The 12,366-nt window shown below is 42.5% G+C and overlaps 1 protein-coding gene across 1 annotated transcript in view; it reads left to right on the forward strand.

Annotated features, from left to right (window-relative positions):
* The first annotated feature begins 2,285 nt into the window (after nucleotides 1–2,285).
* Nucleotides 2,286–12,366, forward strand: part of LOC138854805 (piggyBac transposable element-derived protein 3-like) — a 64,887-nt gene continuing 54,806 nt past the window's right edge. The window contains exons 1-2 of the mRNA XM_070099959.1: nucleotides 2,286–2,545; nucleotides 2,810–4,541. Of these exons, the coding sequence (XP_069956060.1) occupies nucleotides 2,540–2,545; nucleotides 2,810–4,541 (1,738 nt within the window). The 5' untranslated portion in view covers nucleotides 2,286–2,539. The remainder of the gene's footprint in view (nucleotides 2,546–2,809; nucleotides 4,542–12,366) is intronic.

A 12,366-nucleotide genomic window follows, 5' to 3' on the forward strand; every position in this document is an offset into this window, starting at 1 on the left:
GTATCTCTTAATTCTTCTGTACCATATTATGTAATAAAATATACCTATATATATATATATATATATATATATATATATATATATATATATATATATATATATATATATATATATATATATATATATATATATATATATATTTATATATTATATATATATATTTATATATATATATATTATATATATATATATTATATATATATATATTATATATATATATATATATGTGCAAGGAATTCGCAAGAGCAGGCGAAATATACACAAACACTGATCTCTTGCTGAAGGAGACTCGAACCTACGAACCTTGGAACAAGGTACACAGTGCTTTACCAATCTACCCACACTGGACCAATACCTTGGAGTCCAGCTTGAGCTAGACTTTGATCCAAGGCAGCCAGCTTTCAGGGAGAAGGCTTACAGCTTTTCATCTCATCCCCTGCATGCATCAGCCTTACTAGAGATATTAACAATGCAAGAAATTCGCAAGAGCGAATTCAGGGAGAAGCTGTAAGCCTTCTCCCTGAAAGCTGGCTGCCTTGGGTCAAAGTCTAGCGCAAGTTGGACTCCAAGGTATTGGTCCAGTGTGGGCAGATTGGTAAACTACTGCGTGCCTCGTTCCAAGGTTCGTAGGTTCGAGTCTCCTTCAGCCAGAGATCAGTGTTTGTTTATATATATATATATATATATATATATATCTATATATATATATATATATATCTATATATATATATATATCTATATATATATATATATAGATATATATGCAAAACAACCACTCTGAAAGAATAGAGAAATTCCAGGCGCTTTCGTGACTACTCACATTATCAAGGAACTATCATAGTTCCTTGATAATGTGAGTAGTCACGAAAGCGCTTGGAATTTCTCTATTCTTTCAGAGTGGTTGTTTTGCATTTTCTGAAATCACCTGTTTACTGTGATCTTATTGCATATATATATATATATATATATATATATATATATATATATATATATATATATATATATATATATATATATATATATATATATATATATATATATATGTATATATATATATATATATATATATATATATATATATATATATATGTCTATATATGTGTGTGTGTGTGCGTGGGTCAGTGTGTGTGTGTGTGTGTGTGTGTGTGTGTGTGTGTTTGTTTGTGTGTGTGTGTGTGTGTGTGTGTGTGTGTGTACGTGTACTCACGTTATTATGGTTGCAGGAGTCGAGACTCGGCTCCTGGCTCTGCCTCTTCACTGCCCGCTGCTGTATCCTCCGTCTCCCTGCTCCATGAGCTTTATCATACTTCGTCTCAAAACTATGTATAGTTCCTGCCTCCACTACATCACTTGCCAAACTATTCCACTTCCTAACAACTCTGTAGATGAAGAAATACTTTCTAACTTCCCATTGACTCATTTGTGTCTTCAACTTTCAATTGTGACCCCTTTTTCTGCGTCTCATTTCTGGAACATCCTGTCTCTGTCCACCTTATCTATTCCATGCAGTACTTTGTATGTCGTTATCGTGTCTCCCCTCACCCTCCTGTCCTGCAGTGTCGTCAGCCCGATTTCACTTAACCTTTCTTCGTAGGAACCTGGAATCCAGTCTTGTTGCAAACCGTTACACTTTATCTAATTTCTTGACGTGCTTGACCAGGTGTGGGTTCCAGACTGGTACTGTGTACTCCAGTATGGGCCTGACGCACACAGTGCAAAGATTCTTAAACAATTCCTTACTGTGGTATCGGAACGCTGTTTTCAGGTTTGCCATACACCTATATGGCGCAGCAGTTATCTAGGTAAAGTGTGCTTCCGGAGATATGCTCTGTGTTATAATCACCTCTAGATCTTTCTCTATGAGTGAGGTTTGCAGTCTTTGGACACCTAGCCTATACTTTGTCTGTGGTCTTCTTTACCCCTCCCCGATCTTCATTACTTGGCATCTGGCGGTGTTAAATTCTAGGGTCCAGATGCTGGACCACTCGTCCAGCCTATCCAGGTCTCTTTGTAGACCTGTCTGGTCCTCATCTGATTGAATTCTCCTCATGAACTTCACATCATCTGCGAATAGGGACACTTCTGAGTCTATTCCTTCCGTCTTGTCATTCACATATACCAAGAATAGCACTGGTCCCAGGACTGACCCCTGTGGGGCCCTGCTCTTCACAGGCGCCCACTGTGATACCTCTTCACGTACCATGACTCGCTGTTGCCTCCATGTTAGGTATTCTCTGATTCAGTGCATTGCCTTTCCTGTTATATAAATCCCTTTACCGGGCAGACCCGAGTGAAGTCGGTCCTCATAGCGTGGTTTTTTGCGCACGTCCTACAACTCCCGCCGCGCATCTAGGTTCCCATTCTCTATTTCTGACCAATCACAGACCTTCCCTGAGTCGCCCAGGCTGAGCGGTGATGGCGGCTGCTCGCTTCCCATTGGTCGAGACAGCAGAATGTAAACACTTCTACCTTGCCGGCGCCAAAACTCGTGTTTCTCGGTATAGTGCTCCTTATATACTGAAGCATTTCACCCAATACAATGTCGGTAAGTACTGATTTGTGTGTCTAGTGTGTAAATGAATAGTTTAGCCATATTTTGATATATATATGAAGGCGTTGTGAAGCATATTACGAGTGCACCATGCAAATGAAAAAAGTACAACAAAATAGGACCATGCACGGCCGTTCCTGCCCTTTTAGGTGCAGTTTTCAAGTTTCGGTATATAAATATTTCCATAAAATTTGGTAGTGTATATATGAATTCAGTAATGGTCTGGGTGTGTACAGAATGTTTTTATTGTCCTTCCAGATCAATAAGAAATTGTTCTACGGTGAGTCCTCCAAGGCTACCTCGAAATTTGTCTGTGTTTGGGATGATACTGACTCAGATCAAGACTCAGATGACATGGATTTCCTGGATAGTGAGGATGAATTCTTGCCACCAGATGCAGAGGTGTCAACAGATGGGGAGGAGGAAGCTGCGCCACCACCAAAAAAAAAAAAATTGAACAAGAGGAAGAAACGTATTACTATGGAGGAATACCCTGATGAAGAAGTGCTTCAAGATGATCTTGCTTCTCAAGTAGACACCAAATGGAAGAATGAGGACATCCACAATGACCCTTTGCCTAAATATGAACATGAAAAGCCTGTTGAAGTTAGGTGTGCATATGATTATTTTACAGACTTTTTTACTCAAGACATGATAGACAACATTACATTTCAAACTAATTTGTATGCCAGGCAAAAAGACATACATACTACTTTTCAAACAGATTCTGAGGAAATGACTAGGTTTATAGGTATTCTGTTGTATATGGGTTACACTGTACAGCCATCCATTGAGGACTATTGGAGAAGTGCAAGTAGGACAATTCAAGTTGCAGAAGTCATGGGATCAAAGAGGTTTAGGTTGCTGAGGCGTACCATTCATTTCAATGATAACACAAAAAAGAAGGATAATGACAGATTCTACAAAATAAGGCCTCTTTACAATGGACTGACTAAAGCTTGCTTGAAAGTTCCAGCTACACCCAAGCAGTCTGTTGATGAAGTTATGGTTGCTTTCAAGGGTAAAACAGCTGGAAACCTAAGGCAATACATCAAAAACAAACCAGACAAGTGGGGTTTCAAACTCTTCTGTCGTAGCAGTGAAGATGGAATCATACATGATATACTGATGTATCAAGGTAACCCAACTTTTGAGAACCATCACATAAAGCTGTCAAATGAAGAAAATAAACTCCCAATGAGTTCCAGGATTGTTCTTGTACTTGCAGCATCTCTTGACCAAAGAAAAACATCAGCAGTCTATGCTGATAATTTCTTTTCAAGTCTACCTTTGGTCAAGGTACTGAGAGACAAGTATAACTGCAGGTACACTGGAACAATACGTGATAATAGATGTGGTAAGCCACAACTGATGCCTGTGAAAGAAATGCAAAAGAATAATGTGGCCAGGGGCTATTTTGATTTCCAAAGCAATGATCATATCCTTCTTGTAAGATGGAAGGACAACAAAGTTGTGACTCTAGTCACAAATGATGTCGGAGTTTATCCTTTGGGTCTTATTGAAAGATATGACAAGGCATCAAAGAAGAAAGACCACTTTGAGTGCCCAGGCATCATCAAGAACTACAACGCAAACATGGGAGGTATCGACAAAAGTAACATGTTGGTCCATCTTTACAAAACACCAATGAAATCAAAGCGTTGGTACATGCGGCTCTTTGCTTATGTTTTGGATGTTGCTGTTGTGAATGCATGGCTTCTTTACTGTCGTGATTGTAGGTCACTAAACATGCCATGCACACCACTGAAGCTATTCAGGCTTGACATCTCTGTCACTGCAAGATCCAAAGGACAAAAGTTCAACCGCACCAGCATGAGACGAAGTCGAGATTCACCCAGTACTTCTTTGGTTGGCAGTAATGAAGCTTTGTCAAACGTGGAATACCCATCTGCATTTCAGTACCAACGTGCAGAAAGGCCAGATGACAGTGTGAGGCTGGATAAACAGCTAGGTCACTGGCCAGTGTTAGGTAAGCTGCTTTCATGCAAGTTTTGCAGCAAAAAGAATAATCATGTCACATCCTCATTTTGCTGTGCCATATGTAAAGTAAATCTGTGCATAAAGAAGGATAAAAATTGTTTCATGAACTTTCATTTGCAAAATTAGTGATGTGAAATGATTGTTCTTTCTCAGGGAACTCAGGAATATTTCATTTGTAAGTTGCATCCCATTGCAATGTGTCATTGTTGATAAGTAGTTCCTATTTCTATTTTTTTACTGGTTACAAATTGTTCAGAAACAAGTTCCATTTATGTTTTTTATATTGTCTACTTGTATAATAAATTTAAAAAATACTTATTTCGTTTTTTTACAACCAATGCAACATTGCAACATTCAAAAATGGTATACCCCAAACGGGCAGGACCGAATACACTCGGTCTTCGAATATCTGCAATTGCGCGAGATGTTACTTTCACAACTCTGTTTGGATGGTCTCAGTGACCTTACATTGAGTGGCTCTATCCCCTCATAGGAAATCAATTTCAAATTCACACTTTAGACTTCCTTGCCCCCTGAAGGGATTTATACGTGACTGATCCTCTAGCTTCTGCACTAATATCTTATGAGGAACTGTGTCAAAGGCCTTCCTGTAGTTCAAGAAAATGTAATCAACCCACCCCTCCCTCTCATGTCTTTCTTCAGTTACCTTCTCATAAAACTCCAGTAGATACACAAATAACCCGCACATAAAAGAGAGAAGCTTACGACGACGTTTGGGTCCGACTTGGACCATTGACAAAGTCACACAGTGTGACTTTGTCAATGGTCCAAGTCGGACCGAAACGTCGTCGTAAGCTTCTCTCTTTTATGTGCAGGTTATTTGTGTATCGTTCCAGTCACGGTATTGTGCCTTTTTTGTTATTTAACTCCAGTAGGTTTGTGACAAAGGATTTGCTTTCCATGAATCCGTGCTTGCTATCGTTTATAATCTTGTTCCTTTCCAGTTCCTCCACCACTCTCTTCCTGATAATCTTCTCCATGACTTTGCAAACTATACACGCCAGTGACAGTGACCTGTAGTTTAGTTTCAAGGGATGTGTTGAAAATTGTGGTTAGTGGTACACACAGTGTTTCTGCTCGCTCTGTAAGGACCCACGGAGAGATGTTGTCCAGTCCCAACGCCTTTGAGGTATCAAGGTCACTTAGGAGCTTCCTCACCTCCTCCTCGGCTGTGTGTATGTCATCCAACACTTGTTGGTATATCCCTTCTTGGTGTACCCCTCTGTTTTGTCTTCCCAGTGTCCCTTCTGCCTCCACTGTAAATATTCCTCAAATCTCATGTTGAGCTCCTCACATACTTCTACGTCGTTTCTTGTGAGCTCCCCCCCCCTTCTTTCCGCAGCCTGATTACCTGGTTCTTGACTGTTGTCTTCCTAGTGATGTGGCTATAAAGCAGTTTCGGGTCAGACTTTCGATGCTATGTAGTTTTCGTACTGCCACTGGGCCTCTCTCCTTATCTGTGCATACTCGTTTCTGGTTCGTCGACTAATCTCTTTATTTCCCTAGGTCCTATGCCTTCTGTACTTTTTCCATTCTCTAGCACACTTATTTTTGCCTTCCTGCACCTTCGGGTAAACCAAGGGCTCATTCTGTTCTTCCCATTATTTCTCTTACCCTTGGGAACAAAAATTTCATCTGCCTCTTTGCATTTTTGTTGTTACGTAGTCCATCATTTCGTTTACTGACTTTCCTACCAAATGTCTTTCCCACTGAACCTCTTGCAGGAGGGTCCTCGTACCTGTGTGGTCCCCCTCTTTTATAGTTAGACTTTTCGCTTTTCTTCTCCTGTTACCCTCTCTGCCTGTAGCTCTTCGATGTATTCAAAGCTCAGAACCACGTGATCGCTAGCTCCAAGGGGCCTTTCATGTGTGATATACTCATTGTCTTAGCTACTCAGGGTGAACACATGGTCCAGCAAGACTGGACCATGGTTCGTCTTCCCCTCTTTCTCTGGTTGTGTCCCTAACATGTTGATGCATGAGGTTTTCTAATACCACATCCATCATCTTGGCTCTCCATGTTTCGGGACCCCCTTGTGGCTCGAAGTTTTCCCAGTCAATCTCCCTGTGGTTGAAATCGCCCATAACCAGTAACTTTGCTCCACTCGAGTGAGCTCGTCTTGCCTCCTCAGCTAGTGTGTCCAGCATTGTTCTGTTGCTCTCTTTATATGCTTCTCTTGGCCTCCTGCAGTTCTGTGGTGGGTTATACATGCTATGCAATGGCTACCTTATGTTCCCTTGACTAAATTGCACCTACTATGTAATCCCTTTCTCCAATCTCGTCCACTCCTTCCATTTCCTGATATCCCTATCGATTTTTAATGAGCAGTACAACCCCTCCTCCCCCTCTGCTCCCTCTATCCTTCCTCGGGATCTGATGTCTGGGTGGAAAGATTGCGTCTCTTATTGTCCCAGTGAGCTTTGTTTCTGTGACTGCTATGATGTCTGGGGACATCTTGATTCTTTCTTGCCATTCCTCGCGTTTGTGTACCAAATCTACAGTTTTTTTCTTTAACTGTGGTCTGGGGAGAATAGTGTGTTTGGGGGAGCTGGCGGCCTGATAGGCTCCTATAGAGGGTTGCTGTGGGGGTGGGGTTTGTGGTGATGGGGATAGGGGTAAAGGGTACAGTGTGTGAGTTTTGGATTAGGTTGTTTGGTTGCATTGGGGTTGCCATGGTTAGATTCCTTCTATGGGTGGTACTGGAGGAAGTTGTGTTTGCTCTTCCACCTGGTCCTGGATTCTCCTGCTCCCCTCCTACCTTGCCTCCCATTCCTCCTTGCAATGTGGCACCCTCTCTTTCAGTATCTTTCTGTTTTCTTGTGCACTGTCTCAGTCGAGGTACACACTCCGGTACTCCAGTTTGTCCCTTAGACATGCTTTCTCCTGCAAAATCTGGTTTCGAGCAAACTCTGCCTTGAAAATCACGTTGACTGGACGCTGTTTTCCTTTCGCAAACCACCCAATTCTCCAAAAAATTGTCAGCTGAGCCATGTCATCCTCTCCATGATGCTGTCAATCGTTTTTTCCCTCCTGATTTATTGCTTCATAAGTTTCCCCTTTAACTTCTTGGAGCCCATAGACAAAAAGTGCCCTCTTCCATTTGTCCTCCCACTGCACATCCCTGAGCATCCTCTGAGACAAATTAGTTCCTGCCATTGAATCGTTTCTTCTTTCTGTCTCTTCCTTATCAGGTGTCCCTGTGCTTAGCTCTTCCTGGACACAGCAGTTGTCTGCTAGAGCCTCTGCATACAGCTTAGCTCGTTCATTGTCTTACGTCCCCTCATTTGTTCCTGCTGTTGTCCCTGTCTTTTCCCGGACCTCACTTGGATCTGATAGAGCCATCTCCTTTGCTCCCTACAGTCCCATCGTCTGTGACTGAAGTAGCAGTTCTTGATGTCGTGGCTGTATTGTGTGTACTCGCCTAACTGTACTCACCTAATTGTGGTTGCAGGGATCGAGACTTAACTCCTGGTCCCGCCTCTTCACCGAGTGCTACTACGTCCTTTCTTTCCCTGCTCCATGAGCTTTATCATACCTCATCTTAAAGCTATGTATGGTTCCTGCCTGCACTACCTCACTAGCTAGGCTATTCAACTTCCTGACTACTCTATGACTGAAGAAATACTTCCTAACATCCCTTTGACTCATCTGAGTCTTCAACTTCCAACTGTGACCCCTTGTTTCTGTGTCCCCTCTCTGGAACATCCTGTCTCTGTCCACCTTGTCTATTCCACGCAGTATTTTGTATGTCGCTATAATGTCTCCCCTAACCCTCCTGTCCTCCAATGTCGTCAGGCCGATTTCCCTTAACCTTTCTTGATAGAACTGTGGAACTAATCTTAGCTCTGGAACTAACCTTGTAGCAAACCTTTGCACTTTCTCTAATTTCTTGACGTGCTTGATCAAGTGTGGGTTCCAAACAGGTGTTGCATACAAAGCATGGGCCTGACGTACACGGTGCACAGAGTCTTGAACGATTCCTTACTAAGGTATCGGAATGCTGTTCTCAGGTTTGTCAGGCACCCATATGCTGCAGCAGTTATCTGGTTGATGTGTGCTTTCGGAAACGTGCTCGGTGTTATACCCACCCCTAGATCTTTCTCCTTGAGCGAGGTTTGTAGTCTTTGGCCACCTAGCCTATACTCCGTTTGCGGTCATCTGTGCCCTTCCCCTTTCTTCATGACTTTGCATTTAGCGGTGTTAATTTCTAGGAGCCAGTTGCTGGAACAGGTGTCTAGTCTTGCCAGGTCTCTTTCAATTCCTGCCTGATCCTCATCTCATTTAATTCTCCTCATTAACTTCACATCATCTGCGAACAGGGGCACTTCTGAGTCTAACCCTTCCATCATGTCATTCACATACACCAAAAATAGCACTGCTCCTAGGACCGAACCCTGTGGGACCCAGCTCGTTACAGGTGCCCACTGTGATACCTCATCATGAACCATGACTCGTTGTTGCCTCCCTGTCAGGTATTCTCTGATCAATTGCAGTGCCCTTCCTGTTATCCACGCGTTATCCTCTAGCTTCTGCACTAATCTCTTGTGAGGAACTGTGTCATAGGCCTTCTTGCAGTCTAAGAAGATGCAACCAACCCACCCCTCTCTCTCGTTTCTTACTTCTGTTACTTTATCATAAAACTTCAGAAAGTTTGTGACACAGGATTTGTCTTCCATAAATCGGTCCAGGTAGGCGTTCATACTCCTGTTCCGTTCCAGGTGCCCCACCACTCTCCTCCTGATAATCTTCTCCATTACTTTGCATACTATACACGTCAATGACACTGGTCTATCGTTTACTGCCTCTTTTCTGTCTTCTTTTTTAAAAATGGGAACTACATTTGCCGTCTTTCATACCTCAGGTAGTTGCCCAGTTTCAAGGGATGTGTTGAAGATTGTAGTCAGTGGCACACACAGCATATCCCCTCCCTCTCTAAGGACCCACGAGGAGATGTTGTCCGGTCCCATTGCCTTTGAGGTATCAATGTCCCTTAGCAGCTTCTTCACCTCCTCCTCAGTTGTATGTCATCCAACACATGTTGGTTTATTCCTTGCTGGTGTCTTCCTCTGTTCTATCCTCCCAGAGGCCTTCCTGTCTCCACTGTAAATACTTCCTTAAATCTCATGTTGAGCTCCTCACATACCTTTCCTGGGTCCTTTGCCTCCTGTACCTTTTCCATTCTCTGGTGCATTTAGTTTTTTTTTCCCTCCCTATTCCTTCGGGTAAGCCAAGGACTCGCTTTGGTCTTTCCATTATTTATATTGCCCTTGGGAACAAACCCTTCCTCTGCCTTCTTGCATTTTGTTGCTACATATTCTATCATTTCGTTTACTGAATTTCCTACCAGTTCTCTGTCCTACTGAACCTCCTGCAGAAAGTTCCTCATACCTGTGTAGTCCCCCGTTTTATAGTTTGGTTTTTTCCATTCAATTTCTGTTACCCTCTCCACTTGTAACTCTACTCTATAATAAAAACTCAAAATCACGTTATCACTAGTTCCAAGGGGCCTCTCGTAAGTGATGTCCTCAATATCTGAACTGCTCAGGGTGAACACAACGTCCAGTCTTTCTGGCTCATCCTCCCCTCTCTCTCTGGTAGTGTCCCTCACATGTTGATGCATGATGTTTTCCAGTACCACATCCATTATCTTGGTTCTCCATGTTTCCGGAACCCCCATGTGGCTCCAGGTGTGTGTGTATGTGTGTGTGTGTGTCGACGCTTCAGATACTGCAATATTTATATGTAAAATCTCATTTATCTATAAAAGATTAAAGATAAACAAATCTCTGTTGCAGAAGTAGGAAAGAGTTGCCGGGCGAATAATGATGCCTCTCTTTTAATGTTTCATGCGACTTCTCGCTACAATAAAAATAAAACTTAAAATGTTTATGATGAGAAAATTATAGAAGTAGAATATATAAGTAATGGCAGGTAAAGGAATCATAGCGCCCAGAAGCCTGGAAAATTGGTTGTTTGGCTTGAAAATGCTCCTTCAGTTCTCTTGAAGGATGTCTCACTATAATATGAGATATTTGTCATTTACGAGCGGCGTTTCAAAGAATTCGTATATAAAACTTTTTCATCGAACATCCGACGCTCTTCTCCGATTCCCTCATATATCTTGGCTAACGTCTGATAAATGCCCTTCTGATTTGCAGTAATGAAATATTGGAACTCCAGGGGCAATATATCTGTCAGCTAGCCGATACTGATGTGTGTGTGTGTGTGTGTGTGTGTGTGTGTGTGTGTGTGTGTGTGTGTGTGTGTGTGTGTGTGTGAGTGTGTGTGTGTGTGTGTGTGTGTGTGTGTGTGTGTTTGTGTGTGTATGTTTGTTTGTTTGTGTGTGTGTGTGTGTGTGTGTGTGTACTCACCTATATGTGGTTACAGGGGTCGAGTCATAGCTCCTAGCTCCGCCTCTTCACTGGTGGATACTAATTCACTCTCTCCCTGCTCCACGATATTTGTCATACCTCTTCTTAAAGCTATTTATGGAACTTGCTTCCACTACTTCACTCGCCAGATTATTCCAGTTCCTGACAACTCTAAGACTAAAGAAATACTTCCTAACATCCCTATGACTCATCTGGGTTTTTAGTTTCCAATTGTGTCCCCTTGTTTCTGTATCCCATCTCTGAAACATTCGATCCTTGTCCACCTTGTCAATGCCTATTAGTATTTTATACGTTGTTATCATGTCCCCTCTATCCCTCCTATCCTTTAGTGTCATCAGGTTGAGCTCCCTTAACCTCTCCTCATAAGACATACCCCTCAGTTCCGGGACTAATCGTGTTGCAAATTTTTGCACTTTCTCCAATTTCGTGACGTGTTTGACTAAGTGAGGGTTCCATACTGGCGCTGCATATTCCAGTATAGGCCTTACGTACACTGTGTACAATGTTGTGAATGACTCCTTACTCAGATATCTGAATGCCTATCTCAGGTTTGCCAATCTCCCATATGCTGCAGCAGTTATTTGATTCATGTGTGCCTCAGGGGACATGTTCTTTATAATGCTTATCCCAAGATCCTTTTCTTTAACTGACGTTTGCAGCTGTTGGTTTCCTAACCTGTACTCCGTCTGCGGTCTTTTGTGTCCTTCCCCAATCTTCATGACCTTACACTTACTGGGGTTAAACTCCAGGAGCCATTTGTCGGACCAAACTTGTAGTTTGTCGAGATCCCCTTGTAATAAGAACATAAGAACATAAGAAAGAAGGAACACTGCAACAGGCCTACTGACCCATGCGGAGCAGGTCCATGCCCCCCCCCCGGGCTATCCCAATGACCCACCCCCCGGATTATCCCAATGACCCACCCAGTCTGGTCATCCCCACTCAAGGATGGAGCACTGTACCAGACCCAGCAGCACAAGCTGTCAGGTCCAACTCACACCCACCCACACCCACTCATGTATTTATCTAACCTATTTTTAAAACTACACAACGTTTTAGCTTCAATAACTGTACTCAGGAGCTTGTTCCACTCATCCACAACTCTATTACCAAACCAGTGCTTTCCTATATTCTTCCTGAATCTGAATTTTTCCAACTTGAAACAATTGCTGCGAGTCCTGTCTTGGCTGGAAGTTTTCAGCACACTCTTTACATCCACTTTATTTATTCCTGTTTTCCATTTATACACCTCGTTCATATCATCCCTAATTCTACGCCTTTCGAGAGAGTGCAGATTCAGGGCCTTCAGTCTATCCTCATAGGGAAGATTTCTGATACATGGGATCATCTTTGTCATCCTCCTACGTTTTCCAGAGCATTTATATCCATTCTGTAAGACGG

This window comes from Cherax quadricarinatus, chromosome 70 (genome assembly GCF_038502225.1).
Source record: "Cherax quadricarinatus isolate ZL_2023a chromosome 70, ASM3850222v1, whole genome shotgun sequence".
NCBI classification, from domain to species: Eukaryota; Metazoa; Arthropoda; class Malacostraca; order Decapoda; family Parastacidae; genus Cherax; species Cherax quadricarinatus.